General features: G+C 39.9%; 1 protein-coding gene across 2 annotated transcripts in view; it reads left to right on the forward strand.

Moving 5' to 3' along the window:
- Positions 1 to 17,885, forward strand: part of TNNI3 (troponin I3, cardiac type) — a 36,468-nt gene that overhangs the window by 8,290 nt on the left and 10,293 nt on the right. For both annotated transcript variants that reach the window (XM_072156785.1, XM_072156784.1), the window contains exons 2-6: positions 6,202 to 6,223; positions 7,916 to 7,928; positions 16,280 to 16,444; positions 16,617 to 16,658; positions 17,543 to 17,674. In XM_072156785.1, coding sequence (XP_072012886.1) covers positions 6,213 to 6,223; positions 7,916 to 7,928; positions 16,280 to 16,444; positions 16,617 to 16,658; positions 17,543 to 17,674 — 363 coding nt within the window. In that variant the 5' untranslated portion in view covers positions 6,202 to 6,212. The remainder of the gene's footprint in view (positions 1 to 6,201; positions 6,224 to 7,915; positions 7,929 to 16,279; positions 16,445 to 16,616; positions 16,659 to 17,542; positions 17,675 to 17,885) is intronic.

Consider the following 17,885-nt stretch of genomic DNA (forward strand, 5'->3'; position numbering starts at 1 on the left):
CTTAATCATGACAGATTGATCTCCAGCCCTGTCCTCATCAACACCCACACCTGTGTTAATGGAGCAATCACTGAAACGATGTTAGCTGCTCCTTTTAAGGCAGGCCTGCAATGAAGTTGAAATGTGTTTGGGGGGGGGGTCATTTTCTAGGCAAATATTGACTGTGCAATTAATTGCTGTTAAGCTGATCACTCTTTATAACATTCTGGAGTATATGCAAATTGCCATTATAAAACCTGATGCATCCTAATGATCTATTGCCATTCAATTACATTTTGATAAAACATTTTAAGCTCAGTAACTTTTCCCCAGTGACTTCGTTTTACTGGGTCCTTATGCTAAGTATTTACATATTTGATAACTATATGTTCATGCTAACTCAGAATACAATGGATGTGTCATTTAGCCCACATGAAGCTGTAAAAACAAAGGCAGTAAAAGAAATGTTGCAACTGTTTTTCATCAATTTTGCCACATTTGGAATTTTTTCCAGTTTTCCAATCCCTTACATGAAGTATAAAATGAACATTCTAATATAATAATACTAATATACAGGTCTGTAAACTGCTAAATTAATAAGCGGAGAAACTGGGAAAACTCAATAGTGGAGTCAGTCTATGTTTAATGAAAGTAACCTTCATTTAAAAGTCATGAGCATCAGTGAAGTGGACAAGTAGGGGCACCAGTCACAATCTTATCTGCCATTTGAAGGGCATCAGCGCTCCATGGGCTGCACAAGTCAGCAAGCTATCCATGCACATAAAGAAAGCAGATGGAAACCCAGCAGAAAGTAAGTGTCTCTTATCGCCTTCTGCTGCAACACTGTTAGTCAGACCTAATAGGGAGCTGAGAACAGAGTCCTGAGAGGTAAATAATAGATATTAGGAGGCAGCCTGATGGGACATTTCACTGAACGTTTCACCAAACAAAGTCATACAATTGGGCAGATTTACTTACCCGGTCCATTCGCGATCCAGTGGCGCGTTCTCTGCGGAGGATTCTGGTCCGGCCTGGATTCACGAAGGCACTTCCTCCGACGTCCACCAGGTGTCGCTGCTGCGCTGAAGACCATCGGAACGCACTGGAGTTCACAGAGCCATCCTGGATGAAGGATGCAACACTTTTTTTTTTTTTTTTTTTTTTTTATAAATGCGGTGGTTTTTCCGAATCCGTCGGGTTTTTTCACGGCCACGCCCCCCGATTCCCGTCGTGTGCATGCCGGAGCCGATGTGCCACAATCTGATTGCGTGCGCCGAAATCCCAGGGCAATACAGGGAAAATCGGCGCAAAACGGAAAAATTCGGTTAACCCGTCGCAAAAACGTGACTCAGGCCCTTAGTAAATTACCCCCACTGTGTGAAGTTATTTTGGGTCCAGGGGATACTACTATGTAAATGACACACTGAGGAGGAGATATAACAATATCGCCAAAACATAAAACCGCAACAACTAGGAAATAATATTTTAAAGAATACCTGACTACACTGAACTCTGAGATGTAACTGGTCATGTAATAGCCACATGGCCCATCCAACATGCATTAATTTGTGGCAATTTAAAAAAACTGAATTTTGTGACAAAAGCTTTAATTTTTTTTGTACTTGTGATGTTCTTGTGCTACTTCTGGGGCTTTTGATTTAGTAATTTTCTGTCATGGTGTCAAATTATTTGCATACAAGAACTAATAGGTGTTTTATTTGTTCTAAGTACAACATTGCTCTATGAGACTGAGTTAGCTATCTACAGAAGTGTCTCAATGCAGCTTCAATCATACAGGAGCCTTATTACAGTGATCATTGAGGCCCCAATGGTCAAATCACAAACCTCTGGGTGATAGCATGAAAGCTTGGTCCAACATTGTACTGGAAGGATTTATATAAATTATAATATTATTATAATAAGCCATCTCCTGACCTGTCCTTTCTGCTGAACTATCACCCTATATCACTACTTCTATTCTTTTTAAAATGCCATCATCAACATCCTTTTACCTTTACTGCAACTGCCCTCCCCCTCTCTGACAAACTACAATAGGGTTTCCAACCCCATAACTCAACCGAAACTGCCCTAACCAAAGTCTCTAATGACCTACTGTTTGCCAAGACTAATCAAACACTACTCGGCTCTCCTCTCCCTCTTTATCTATTGGCATTACAATCTGGCCCTTCCCTAAATCCCCTCCAAGCACAGTTTTGCGTCTATCACTTGCACACCAGCTCTTTAACTACCATGCAGCTGTATGAGAGGTCTAACTCAAAAGCATTCCCCATACTATTATCACAGTATATCATATAATCATAGTATAGTATATAATTATAGTAAGAATTAAATAAATGTTTTATCCCCATAATCCCTGATATTTTCCTCTCCAGAAAGGCATCCAGGCCTCTCTTGAACATAGTCTGCCATAACAACCTCCTTCGGCAGAGAGTTCTATAGTCTCACTGCTCTTACAGTAAAGAACCTTTGTCTATGTTGATGGTAGAATCGCCTCTCCTCTCCACTTGTGCCCAAAACTGTACACAATATTCCATGTGTGGTCTGACCAGGGATTTGTATAAGGGCAAAACTATGTCTTTATCATGAGAATCAATTCCTCTTTTGATTTTATTTGCTTTAGCAGCAGCTGCCTGGCTCTGGTTACTAAAATTAAGTTTACCATCCACCAATACCCCAAGTCCTTTTCAGCTCCAGTTTTACCAAGTAATTGAGTGTTTAGAACATAATTATACTTTTTGTTTCCATGGCCCAAGTGCATAACTTTTCATTTATCTACATTAAACCTCATCAACCATTTCTTTGCCCACTCCTCAAGCTTCCACAAATCCCTCTGTAATGCTAAACTATCGACCTCAGTATTTATTACTTTACACAGCTTAGTATCATCTGCAAATATTGAAAGTGGACTGTGTAAACCCACTACAAGGTCATTAATAAAAATATTGAAAAGAAGTGCCCCCAATACTGACCCCTGTGGTACTTCACTGGTAACTTCAACCCAATCTGAGAATGTGCCATTACTTACCCAAATACACAGATTTTACCCTATTCCCAGCAGTCTCATTTTATGTACCAACCTTTTTATGTGGCACGGTGTCAAATGTCTTTGAAAAGTCCAGATATACAACATCCAAAGCGTCCCCCAGATCCAGTCTGGAACTTACTCCCTTGTAGAAACCAATCAGATTAGACAGGATCGATCTCTCATAAACCTATTCTGACGCTGGGTTGTAAGGTTATGTACAGTGAGATACTCCAGAATAGCATCTCTAACAAACCCCTCAAGTATTTTCCCCACCACAGAAGTTAGACTCACAGGTCTGTAGTTTCCAGGATCACTTTTTGATTGTTTTTCTATATTGGTAACACATTTGCTATGTGCCAGTCCTATGGAACATAACCAGTCCTCAGTGAATCTTCAAATATTAAAAATAACGGTTTGTCTATGACGGTACATAGTTCATGCAGAACCTGGGGGTGTACGCCATCTGGCCCCGGTGATTTATCTATCTAGTGGTTGCGAGGCAGCGCTGTATCTCTTCCTGGATTAAACTGTTGACATTCCAAAGAGAATTTACATAATTCCTCATCGTGTCTTCCACCAGGGGATTTTCCTGAGTAAAGACAGTTGAGATGGCGAGTGTAGGGCCCACACTCTGTTTTTAGTTTCTTATTATTTATATACTTGAAGAACAATTTGGGATTATTTTTGCTCTCTGGCTCTTTATTTTTGTGACCTTTATCTGCTTTTTACAGGATTTATATTTCTCTCTCTATAATCCTGTAATGTCTTATAGCTACCTTCGCGTTTTAGAACCTTATCTTTCTTGCTTATTGCTTTCCTTACAAGATTAGTTAGCCACATTGGCTTTTTCTTGTTCCTCTTATGCTTTTTTCCCATGTGATGTGTTTCTCACAGGACTTTTTTATAATGTATGAGAAAAATTCCCATTTTTTTTGGGGGGGGGGGGCTTTTGTCTTTGAGAACATTGTCCCAGTTTATGCCTATAAGGTCTTCCCTTAGTTGCTGAAAATTTGCCCTCCTGAAGTTTAGAGTGTTGGTTGCCCCTCCACTAACTCTCTTAATAAAGCATAATACAAAATCAATGATATTATGATCACTATTCCCCAGGTTCACCCCAACCTGTAATCTTGATACCCTGTCAGGTCTGTTGGTTAGGATAAGGTCCAGCAGTGCCCTCCCTCTTGTTGGCTCCAGGATTAGTTGCAACAGGTAATTGTCTTTTGTTGTCAACTAAAACCTGCTACCTTTGAAGGACCTGCAGGACCCCCCAGTCAATCTCTGGGTAATTGAAGTCCCCCATGATAAGTACTTCACTATGCTTTGAAGCCGCATCCATTTCACTTATCAGCATTTCCTCTGCTGCCTCCATTATATTTGGGGCTTTATAACAAACCCATAGTAATATTTTATTATTCTTTTATTTTACTATTCCTTTTGTTCTTATTCCTCAATCTCATTCCAGCCCCCCTTCCTCCCCCATGGACTATGACTCTTCCCAGCTCTCTATGTACACTGTCTTTTTGCCCTGCACAAGTATAGTTGCCCTCCCCCCAGGAATCTAGTTTAAACACTCCTCCAACCTTCTAGCCATTTTTCCCCCAAAACAGCTGCACCCTCCCCATTGAGGTGCAGCCCATCCCTACTGTAGAGCCTGTAGCCGACAGAAAAGTCAGCCCAGTTCTCCATAAACCCAAAGCCCTCCTTCCTATACCAACTTTTAAACCACTTGCCTCCCTGATCTCCCGCTGCCTTTCTGGTGTGGCACATGGTACAGGTAGTATTTTGGAGAAAACTACCTTTGAGGTCCTTGCCCTGAGCTTATGGCCTAAATCCCTGAAATCATTTTTAAGGACCTTTTTTTAAAGACATCTGCTCTCTGCTAGCCTGCACGACTATCCGCAATTTTCTCCTTCTTCTCCTTGCGCTTTTTGAAACTCAACATGGACAAAGCAGAACCCATAACCTTTCCTTCATATTAAATATCACTCCCACCAGTCCTTTCATTCACAATGATTGCCTTCACTCTCCCCAGTCCCAGAAGTACACTACCTTGGAGTAATGTTTTACTCAACTTTATCCTTTTAACTACTCTTTCATCTCCACTACAACATTCCACCTCCATATGTTGGTAGTCTTTTCCCTCATCATTTTCCGCATCACTCACTCCAATGGGTAACCATTTTACTAAACAAATTTAGTTAAAAAAATAATCATAATTCACAAGCCTGCCACCTCCATATATCTCTGACCTGTAGGAGCCAATACTGTTCCACACTTATCTGATCCACACACAACTTTCTTCTTCGCTCTCCTACTATCTGATCTTCTCACAACTTCTTCTGGATTTCATCCCTTCCCCCAACTTCCAAACCTTTAGGGGCCTTTAAAATGTGCTGCTAGGGCTGCATTTACAAATGCAACGCTAGCACGCAGGGGCAGGCCTTGGCCAGATTGCATATGCGTTTCCAGTGAAATGCATGCAAACGGTAACCAATCGCATGTGTTTCACTGGAAATGCAGATGTGATTGAGCTGAGGCCTTCCCCCACAGCACTAGCTGTGTGACTGCAACCTTAACCCTTGACTGAAAACCCACTTGTTGTATTTGACTAAATCTGAATGCTATGCTCCTTCACCTAGTTTCTCCATTTACCCTATCATGTACATTGTGAGTCCTCTTTGTCAGATTAGTGTAGTTTAATGTCTTTTGTACTATTTTGTTCTTACATGTAATGAAGATGAGCCCTTAAGTGAATGTAATTAAAGATTCTTAAAAATTAATAATAGTAATACTACTGGATGGGGTAGTAGGGAGACCGAAATTTAGATAGAGGCCAAAAGTTCTTAATTCTATTTAACCCCTGTCTTGTAAATGGATCTCTTTACATACACTTAAACTTTGCATAGGAAGCTAAGTGAACTTCTGCTAAAGTTACATATTTTAGTGGAACTACAAAAAATACATTGCTTGAGCAGTTTAAAATGTGAAATCAGCAATGCAACTCTACCCTGAATACATGAGAAATGTAAATGGAAACAACTTACACCTCAAAGAACAGGATCACGGACGTAGATAGATTCTTGCACAGGCGAGAACTCTTAGTTAGCACATCTCTCAAGGAAGAAGAAACATTTTATTTTAATATTTGTAATCTTGGTTATTTTTTGTCTTTTTAGATCAATACAAGATGTCTGATGGGTAAGTATATCCTTCTAATCAAATTTAACCTACATTCCAAAATGTTATTATATTAATGTTATTATATTTCAACTAAAAATGTAGGTATGTCAGTTGCGTAATATGCACCTTTCCTTGGCACCCCATCATGTATGGGCTAATAGTGTACCTAGAATGCCTTTATTCTGGAGGCCAATAGATGGACAAATTTATATCAGAAATATTATCAGACTTGGGCCTCATGCACATGGTCGAGAGGAGCGGTGAACGCTCCTCATAATAGAAAGCCAGCCAGTTTGGTCAAGGTGCGGTGAGATACTATGTGCTCACTGCACTGTGTCCGGGTGTCATAGACTTCTATGGGGCATATCACAACCCCCAATACAGTTGTATGCATGAGGCCTTAATGCAATGTCAAGTCATAATACATCAAAGCAGTTTAGAGTTTGTAAAATGACAACCCGGAATATTATTACATAGGTTACTACTGCATAATAGCAGAACTGTAATATAATAGGCAAATATTCAAGGGACATAGAAGAATTCAAGCAGTGGATCTGTGGTTGCAGCAGTAACAGTTGACGATGAGGCAAGAACAAAAACTACAGTGAAGGTTTAAGTCCAGAGATTGTAATAGGGATATCTGTGCTGGGTACACCAATGGGTTACAATGTACAGATACACACCTAAAGATTCATGAATTCAGAGTAAGGAAAGCAGGTTCAAGTCTAAGACTTTGGGTTGATGGGGTTGTCCAGGAATTACAAGTGATTATAAGTGAAAGGATGCACAGAACACATAAGGAGAAAACAGAACAAGCACCTACACAATACAGGGGTTGTTCAGACTGACCTAGGTTTCAAGACTGACCTAGATGTTCTAAAAAATGTCTCCACTGTCAAATGTAACACAATGGCTTAGAAAGCTTTCTGAATAGATATTACATTTTTTAGCTATAAAATGTCACACAAAAGGTTCAAATTTGTTGCAACCAGTTCCTAAGTTTATCCTACTTTTCTGAGGGACAGAAGTCGAGTTGCGCCGGAATTTGTGGTTTTTTGGAAAGTCGCACTTTATAAATCTGTCTCCCAAATCTGCATTTACTTGATAAATGTGGTGCAAGATGACTTAAGTGAAAAGTGGAGTTTATTGGAAAAGCCAGAACTGATGTTGCTGAAATTATCCCCCGGGAGACCAGAGGACAATTAAGAAATCTTTTTGTATCATTAATACAACAGTTTGTGACATGTCTTCCATGAGAGTAAACCACAATGTGAAATCTAAAGGGATGCTAGTCTTTATTGTTATTGATGCTTATATTTTCTCTATTAAAAGACACCTATAACTGAGTGCATATCAATATATGACATCTACTAGAAGTCCCTATTCACAGAACCCTTTAAAGAAAATCTACCATTTGCTTTGCATTATGAACCAAACATACCTTGAGAATGCTGTAGTTACACAGATGCAGAAACATATCTTGTTTAATCCCTAAACTCAGTGGTTTTGCTGAAAAAAAAATTATAAAATTGTATGTTTGATTCACAATGCATAAAAACAAATGGTAAATTTTCATTTAAACGAATTTCTCTATACAGTGTTGTGTAAGAATTACCATTATTTCTTTGTTAAAGCTAAGAAATAGTTAACTGCTATTTTTTCCTTAAGCAACTCTGAATATTATTATTTGTTTCTCTTATTTTCTTGCAGGGAAGAAGTAACTGTAAGTACTTTGTATGGTATTCTTTAAAGTTTGTCCAACTTCAAGCCATTGATTTGTCTTTATTTCAGCTCTCAAAGTGTTCAGCGTTAAAAAACTAAAATAAAAAATGTTTTTAGAACTACATCTCAACATATACTGAATGTACGTACATTGGTTGTTTCATTACACCTAATACACTATTCCCAGGGAGACCGTAGGTTTTATCTGTGTGTATTACCATTGTGTTTTAGCACTGGTGAATCATGGCAAGAATTTTCTTATAATTATGGGATTATTATTATCCCATAACTGATCACTACATTTAACAGCAGGTGTCTGCTATATTATACAGCAGACACAAGTCCTGTATAGAGAAGGCTCAGGCCATGATTCCTCTCCATACAGGTTTAACTACAGTGCATCATGACATATAGGTAGGTCAAATTTTGTTGAAGGAAATCTACTATCAAAATCAAGCATGGAGGAGACACTCATAGATCCATGCACCAATGCTGTGGTAATCTTCTAATATTTGTGATTCATGGCCTCCTTCCTTCTAAAATCAAATTTTAAAATAATGCTAATGACCCAGAAGGGCTCTGGGGGATGTTACCAGACTCCCTCCATGCTCTGGATTTAAGGGCTGTTACTTTGCCACTGCTCTCCCAGAGGGGGGAGTGCTTCAGCACATTGTAACAGCCTGAGAAGCTACAGCATGGAGGGGCTCTGGAAATGCCCCCAGAGCCCTTCTGGATCATTAGCATAACTTTAAATGTTGATTTTTAAAGGTAGATGTTCTTCCTTTAAGTGGTTGAGGTCTGGCATAAGAGTCCTTTGAACCCGTACAGACCAAGGCCTTTTCCATTTGTGAAGCCATGTAATGTACTAGAAACAAAGATAATAACACCCAATGTGTAAAGCGTCTCTGTCTACCACCCAAGTAATAAAATTCTCCAGTTTGTCATTAAGAACAACTGTTGTGTATGCATTAACCCCAGATATGATGGCTAATGCTGCTCAAATCTCTATTTACATCCACAAATCAGATTTAAGCCTCTTGCACGCGTGTGAAGTCTGTGGATAATTGGCCGTATATTGACTGTAACTGTTGATCTTTCAGAATCTTGACTGACTGGTGAGGGAGGTTCCTTTACCGAACTGTCCCTTCTGTCCACTCCATACCCCATTGTTCTATTTCTCATAGTAATGATTTACCATGCCAACAAACGTTAGAAAACAAAAGTGGATCTGTCTTAAAAAAAACTAGAACGAGATGCATCAATCACCATAAAATTATCAGACAAATGTGGGAACCTAGTAATTTTTTGGACAAGCATCAATATATTGCCATGTGTAAACAATTTCTGGATGATAGGACATGCTACAAAATCTTACCATCAAATCCCAGTGGTGAGGTTTATGCAGGAACTGGAGGAAATATTAAACAGTGGTTTACATGAAAGACTGAATCATAAAACTGAGATTTATTTATGTTGACACATTTTTGTTCCATTTGCGGTCACTTTACCATCATATATGAAGGACACCATGGGAGTCTTATGGAAACTGGAGGGCCTCACTCCATATAAGGCATGGCTCTGCAACTTGTGACAAAGCTCTGCTATTCGCAATGGGGTGGACTTAGGGGTGTGACTATGCATGGGTGGGTGGGCCTCCCTCTTAATGCGGGGAATGTACTGACACGTCAATACTGTGGAGAACCTCTGGCCATCCCATTGGCTGTCTGACATGCCTCCTAATAAGGGGATAAGTGTCAATCTTTTATAAGCCCCAGGCAGTCTGGCGCATGCTGCATCCAGTAACAATGCTGTGTGTGTGTGTGTGTGTGTGGGGGGGGGGTTTCTATCTGTGCAACCAGCCCACAGCGTTACTTAGCATCTTTAAAGCCACTCCGATGAAACGTCCAGACTACACGTATGCAAATTTATATTTTTCTCTGATTTTCCTAAAAGTCATCACTAGTTAGAGTATAAAATTAATTTTATTGAACAAACCTACCCATGATAACAATATATAATTATATAATGTATATAATTTTTTTTAACTCTAGCTTTATCATTATGCGGTTTTCTCTTAGGGATTTGTTTTTCTGGCTTCCATTGTGCGGTCCAAATGAAATCCCTTTATTATTTGGGTATCAAGGAAATAGCACAAGTATATAGGTTTCATTATATTTTAATACATTAGAAAAATAATAAACTTTGTGAAAAAACTATTTTGTACTCAATATTATTGTAGTGTAACTACTTTAAAGGTAACAAAATTGCACTTTCACTGTGAGGAATTGATAAAGAAAGTATATTGGAATGATGTAGAACTTTTCATTATACATGTTATTTATGTTCAGTGGAGTAACTAGGAGTGGTGTGTCCCCATAGCAGACTTCTGCATGGGGCCCCCTTCCACTTAAAAAAAAAAATGCATACATATTTGCACACACACGTTTATACAATCACTCACATTTCTACACTCATACACACATTTATATATACACAGAAAGTTCTATACTCATACACACATTTCTACACTCATACATTCATGCAGCCAAATAGCTACAGACCACATGAAAGTAGAAAGCAGGAAGCTAGAGAAGAGAGATCCCTAGTCCTGCTGTCCCCTCCTTCGACATTTCTTGTCTGAGCTCCCTGCTGTGTACTGTGGAAGATTTGCATATGATGGTGCACATCCTCCATTCCATATTGTGGCCAGTTCGGTTGCAGGGCCCCCTGACATTATGGGCCCCATAGCAGTTGCTATGGCTTCTATGCCCCTGTGTATGTGTAGTAAATGATGATCAGGTGGCACAATAAGATTATTTGTTTTGATTTTTGCTTAGCCTTCCAAAAATATGTAGTTCAAAGAAAATGACCCCCTATATAAAAACACTCTAAAATAGTATGTGCAGAAACTTTAGCATTTCATAAAAAGGGAAAACAAACAAGACAAAAACAGATTGAAAAATCAAAACTATTTAGTTTAAAGGGGTATTCTGGGAATATGAAGATCTGATACAAAACCCATAATGCTATAAATAAATGAATACAACAAAACGCAATATCATTAGCCACAAAATGCAGCTTAAATAGTTTTAATAATAAATAATTAAGATGTCTGCCACTGGGAACTACAATTTCTCAACTCTTCCCTTCTTAGATCAACACTGGGAGCAGAGCATAACAGACTTACTTGCTCTTACTTACCTGATGTGGACATGTGACCAACGGCCATCTTCTGTACTGTGTCTTCTCCACATGGAGGAAATAAATGGACTGATAAAAGGGCCAGTAGTATTTTAATTCTTCATTACAGTCTATGTCCATTGCATTTTTCTGTTAAGGGGAGCAACATTTTGAATAACAACTAATTACATATTGGCTTATATTTTAAGGCCCCATTTATATATCAATTATGCTTATTCCTGGAATACTCCTTTAAGGTTTTGAGTTTTATTAAGATGAGAGGAACTGTAAGTCTGCTTGGTAGAAGTAAATGGGCCCTACAGAATACTGTATATTTTACTATAGAAACTGAATTTCAGAAACTACGGTATAAATATTTTACAATATTTTAAAGTTTTCTATTTGAAGACTTAATTACGTCTCTACGAAGTGACAATTGTCGCACATTTGTGAATATTCACACGTCACTATACAGAAGTGAGACAGTGCCTGCTATTCTGGGCTGTGAATTCTCTAATAAGATCTGTAACATAGAAAAAATGCATTTCTATTTTTGGTAATACTCATTTAATGAAAGGTGGAAAAGGAGAAATTTAATTTCACTTCAGATCCAAGTTGACATTTCACTAGTTCAGCAATATGTAAAATAACATAGAGGCTTCTCCGCATATGAGTCATAGAAGAGATAGCTCAAGGATGACGCATACAGATGGTTTCGTTGTACATTGATCACCCATAGCATTAAAACCACTGACAGGTGAAGTGAATATCATTGATTATCCTGTGACAATGGCAGCTGTCAAAGACAGGGATATATAAGCAGCAAGTGAACTGTCAGTTCTTGAAGTTGAGAAGCAGGAAAAATAGGTGTATGAGCAACAAGGGTTAATAGCAAAGGGCTAATTTAAAATAGAATTAAACCCTTGAAGCAATTTTTTTTCCCAGAAATAAATAGAGCATGTGATTAAAGTAAACAATGTTATACTTCCATATCTTCATCAGTGTTCGGTGTTCAGCCGGTGCAGGTTTGCATCAACGTCTTTTGGTGTCGCTGGAGTTTCTCCTGCTCCCATGATCAGCATAGGTTGAGCGTAGGTTGTAGGGTCTGAAGCTATCAGATATAGCCAGAGACCCTAGGGAGAAAGCAAACGTGGCTTATTACCCCTTCTGCTTTCTTCACTGAATAGTGAAGGAACTGCCGGGTCTGCAAATCATTTCCCCCTGTACCTCCGTTCTTATAGCAAAAATGTGTATATGTCCCCCAGGGGTCTTTTATGACATTAAAAAACACACAAACACAAAATATGAAAAAATATGTAGAAACTTACATTAATGTTTCCTAATAAAATTAAAAACCACTGCTACACTATAAAAAAAACATTGCCAGGGGGACGCATGCGCACGGCTCACCAAGACGGACGCAGGTGATGTGAGCTCAGCACTGCTTGCGGCTCCATAGCACTGAAATAGCTACTATACCCTGGAAGAAGATGCCGCCGAAATACAAACGGAGGAACAACAGCCACTTTCACAAACAATCCCGAAGATATTTTGGGCCACGCAGCAATCCAACAAGGCACTGGCTCCCGCCTCACCAGAGCCTCCGTTTCTGTCTGCAGAGGACCCCCCTCCATCATTCTCACTTACTTCACAGGATGATAAGCTCACTCCAGATTGCTTATACAGGCAGTCCCCGGGTTACATACAAGATGGGGTCTGTAGGTTTGTTCTTAAGTTGAATTTGTATGTAAGTCGGAACTGTATATTTTATCATTGTAGTCCCAGCCAGAATTTTTTTGGTCTCTGTGACAATTGGATTTTAAAAATGTTGGGTTGTCATAAGAATCAAGATTAACAATAAAGCTTCATTACAGACACCTGTGATAACAGTTAGTTGTTTATTGTAGCCTAGGACTAAAGTTCATTAAATTACCAATATCCAGTGGTTCGTTTGTAACTAGGGGTCGAATGTAAGTCGAGTGTTCTTAAGTAGGGGACCGCCTGTACTAAAATATGACAAAGATGTTACGTGATGAACACACCCGGGCCCTATATGAGGTTGCCAAACAGGTACACAAGCTGGGGCAGCGAGTGGCAGAGGTAGACACTAAGACTGACGAGCTTGCAGACGCAGTAGAGGCAGATAGGAGAGGTATTGCTGACCATGCTTATAAGCTTGACCTCCTGGAACTCAAACTGGAGGACCTGGAGAACCGCATGAGAAGGGTGAATATTCGTGTAAGGTCTACTGGAATATTACGGACTTGCAAGATGCAGTGGCAAAGCTTTTTCAGGCATTGTTGCCCACTACAAATAGTGAGAGGTTCGACTTGGAACTGGATCCACAGGACCTTGGTGTGAGCGAGAAATGCAGACCTGCTGAGGGATGTCATCCTAAAGCTACATTACCCTGAGGTACGTGACCCACTATTGCTGGCGGCCGGCAACATGACCGCCAGAGTTGCCTCCATCAGTCCATCTTTAAGCAGACTTAACCCCCACCACTCTGGAAAGGAGAAGAGGAATGAGGCTGATCAACCTGGCCCTGCAAAGAGAATAGTTGAAATACAAAAGGATCCGACCGACATGCACGTGGATGACGGAGAGTCCAACTCCAGCCAAGAGGCCAATGAAGGCTCACCGTGAAGAACAATCTACTGCATTGGCCTGAACCTTTTGTGCTAGAAAGCGGGACTAATGGAAGTAGCCAAAGACCCCTTTGAACTTAACCTTGGATACTTTATAGTTATCGTTGGGCCAAGGGACCCCATTGTTTTGTACATATAGTTTCTATTTACAGCTAGGCCTGCTGCATGCTGGATTATCATGGCCCAATCAAGTCCAATAGGGCGTGTTAAGAGGCAGGGCGGGAGTCTATGATATGAGATGCCATCTCACTGAAGTGTTAGTCCCTTCGGGGAAGTGTTTTGAGTTATGACCTGGCAGGTTGGCCACTTTATTATATTTAATTCCACTGGTGCTGTATCTTGTTGGGAATACCCTCTGTCCTCTCAGGGCCCTAGTGGGTCACTACTTGGTATAGTGGAGAGAAAATAGAAATCCAGCAATGGTAAAGTCCTTATACGTAAAAACACACTTTTTTAAGTGTGTTACGATTGCAGCTACGATTGCACAAGGCAATCAAAGGCATTTGCATTGGGTGACCGGAATAACAACTTTTTCCTATGTCTATGTCTAGATATTATATGTCTTCAGGAATGCCATTTTACACCAAATTCATACCCGAAATTCTTTCATAGCAAACATCCTGTGACTTATGTGTCTTCCTTTATATCAAAATTTGGGGGAGTTGTGACGCTGTTAAGTTCTGGCTGTCCATTTAATTTAACTGAGGTAATTAAAGATGATGAGGAACCCTATCTAATCTTGATAGGGGTAATGTATGGAAAACCCACCTGTGTGGTCAACTCCTATTCTCTGACAGACAACCTATTCTCTTTTTTGAGTGTATGTGTGCAAAACTGGCTGAAATCATAGTATCATAGCATATAAGGCTGGAAAAAGACGCAAGTCCATCAAGTCCAACCTTTATCCCATAGAAATCCCATATAAATACTTAATATGAGGAGGGGATTTCAACTTTGTTTATAACGGCAAAATAGACCGTTCCCATCTGGCCCCTCTTTGTTGCACGGGGATTCAACAGCGTGCTATACAAGCTCAATTTAAGCCGCTGTCCCTAGCCGACGTTTAGAGGGAACACAACGACACAACTACTACTCCCCAACCCATTCCCACTATTCGTATATTTACTGGGTGTTAATTACTAAGTTTTCTCTACCCAATCTTCTCTTTGTGCATGGTCGGACCGTGATATAGTGTAGACTGAGTTTGATTTTATAGGCAGAGGTGCTCCACCAGCTAGATCGCGACTCAATGAGTCACTGCTCACTATACCCTCTGTCCCCCCAAAGATCTCCGAGTGCATACAGCATCACTTCCAGTAGAGTGTGGAAAACCACTATGACATAGGTTTTGGAAGGGGTGGCCTACAAGGTCACAGTACAGGAGGAGTTAATCTCTATTGCAACAGGTGATAAAAAGGAGGGGGGGACAGGCTCAAAAAATGTTGGAAAATAAAGCTTGACTGACTTATGCTCATCAGCACAACCCCACAATATACTTAGAAAATGCAGTCAGGACAACAAAACTACAGTTAGACGTGGCCCTGACAGAAAGCATGGAGAAGGCCTTGAGGTAGACCAAAGCGATTTACTATAAATGGGCAAATAAGCCAGATTGTTTGCTGGCCCAAATGTTGTGCACTAAACAAAGGATAAATTATATCCACTCAATCCAAGTACGCCCTGGCCAAGCATCCTCCAACCCACTGACCATCCATGAAGTGTTCCATAAATTTTATTCCACATTCTATAAATCAGATGTCGGAATGACTTCCTCTACCATCGGGTCCTTCCTTAAAGACATCCCCTTGCTCACCATAATGAGTACAGAGAGGGAAAAGTGAAATGCATTGGTTATGGAGGTCAAAGTTGGGAGGTCGATCGGGAGATTGAAATTGGGTAAGGCCCCCGGCCCTGATGGCCTATCAGCTATGTACTATAAATTATACTATAAACTAGTATAAATTTGCCCCTCTTCTGAGCCCCCATATTAAAACGTAATGTAACCATATACTGCCTGGGAAAAAGATGCCGCAAGATTTTCTCCAGGCGGCCATTACACTTATTCCCAAACACAATAATGATCCGTTGCAGCCCTCCAGCTACCGCCCCATCTCCCTCATTAATTTGGACACAAAATTGTTAACATCAATCCCAGCTGCACACTTAAAGCCCCTCCTCCCTGCTTTGGTTCATAGGGATTAAGTGGATTTTTATGCCAGAAGGTGCACACACCAGTCAGTGTGATTGCTTTACACTCATTGATCCTGGTGGTAGATGTCCCATAATCCACAAATCTGCAATCAGATGACAAGAGATGAGCCATGATTATTATGAGACGCCAATAATTCTTCTGCACCATTTTCTGGTATGAAAATAAATCTCACCAAAGATGGTATGTTTTCACCATCTGCTTTCATTTTGTAGGCGGATTTTAGGGCTCAAAACATGGGCTAGTAATTAAGACCTTTCCTCTACCTTAAATGAAAATTTAAAAAAAAAAAAAAAACATTTTATTTCCAAACAGTATGAAGAGGAAGAGTATGTTGAGGAAGAAGAGGAGGTTGTGGAGGAAGAACTTGTGCCAGAGCCACAAAAGCCTGCACCTCCTCCTGTTGCAGCTCCACCACCACTACTCCGAAGGAAGTCATCTGCAAACTATCGCTCCTATGCCACTGAACCACACGTCAAGGTAAAGTAGTTTTCATGTTTCATGTATTTATAGTATATTGTGTATTTCATTATGTATATTATTATATTGTAACTTTCATTAAAATGCTTGAAGAAAAAGTCGGTTATGTAAGGTTGTTTTTCCAAATGAACTAACCATCCACTGATAATATACATTTTTGTGTGTGTTCCAGAGAACACCGAAGATTTCTGCATCTCGGAAACTGCAGCTAAAGGTACAAAAACATTTAATGAGAGTGAAACTTTTTAACCAGTGTCATTGTTTATTTCTTAGGGATTATTCACACATCACGGGGTTTTTTTTTCTCTTTCTGACTTAAGTGATTTTTACTTATGATATTGATATGACCGTAAGGGGGCCTGCGATCTGGCCCCCATAGTGGTCTGTGGCTCCAGGACAAGGAATGGCACTGTCACATGTATAAGCTTCAGTGTGGTTATTCTTATGTGATATTGTTTCTCTAGTGGGTGTACAAGGGAACTTATTCTTAAATGTAAACTCTGCATTGTTCTGTTGTTGTACACCTTTCAGAAATGTATGAAAAAATGTGGGTGTTACCAGTTAGGGGCGTGTCCCTGTACAGTCTAATACTGTCCAATTAGTGCTGCCCTTAGCAGACTTGTAGGGCATCTCGACAAAGGGAATGCTAACACCAAGTTACCAACTTATTCAGTGTCGGACTGGCCCACCAGAGTACCAGAGGATCCTCCGGTGGGCCCTGGTTTAACCCAATACTGAACCCCAGAAGGCCTTTAGAAAACACCACAATTTGGAGGTTGCTAGAGTATACTTCCTGGGGGATAATGAAGAGTGGGCCCCCAAATTAATTTTCTCTGGTGGGCCTAAGGAAACCCAGTCCGACACTGAACTTATTTATACATTTCCATGAAGAATAACAGCAACATCACAATACAAATGCAGGACTAACACTTCTGGGTAGGTGACAGGTCCACTTTAAAGAACTCTAACAGGTACCAGCAATGGGAAATAGAGATGAGATGGATTTTTGGATTTAGTATCACAGAATACATGTGGCTCATGTTTCCAGTCATATATTAGACTGGTTAGTAGTATGATCTTTATGAATGTTCATTTCAGAGTCTAATGCTACAAATTGCTAAGACTGAGATGGAACATGAGGAAGAAGAGAAGGCCCAAGAGAAGAAGAGGTTCTTGTCTGAACACTGCAAGCCTTTACAACTTTCTGGACTGTCTCTTTCAGAGCTAAAGGTACAGGAGGGAGATACATAATGCAGGTTATCTAGGTATTGTATTAGAGCAACGTGACAGACCACAGCTTACATACACAGGTTTTATTGTATTATATGTATGAGTAGGAAAAATACATCGGTGTCATGACCTTACTTTTAAGAATTGCACTTTAAGCAGTTTTAGCAAAGATGGTAATACCTGGATTTCTAGTACATTGAGAGGATTACAA

The sequence above is a fragment of the Engystomops pustulosus genome, chromosome 6, assembly GCF_040894005.1.
Source record: "Engystomops pustulosus chromosome 6, aEngPut4.maternal, whole genome shotgun sequence".
Lineage (NCBI taxonomy): Eukaryota > Metazoa > Chordata > Amphibia > Anura > Leptodactylidae > Engystomops > Engystomops pustulosus.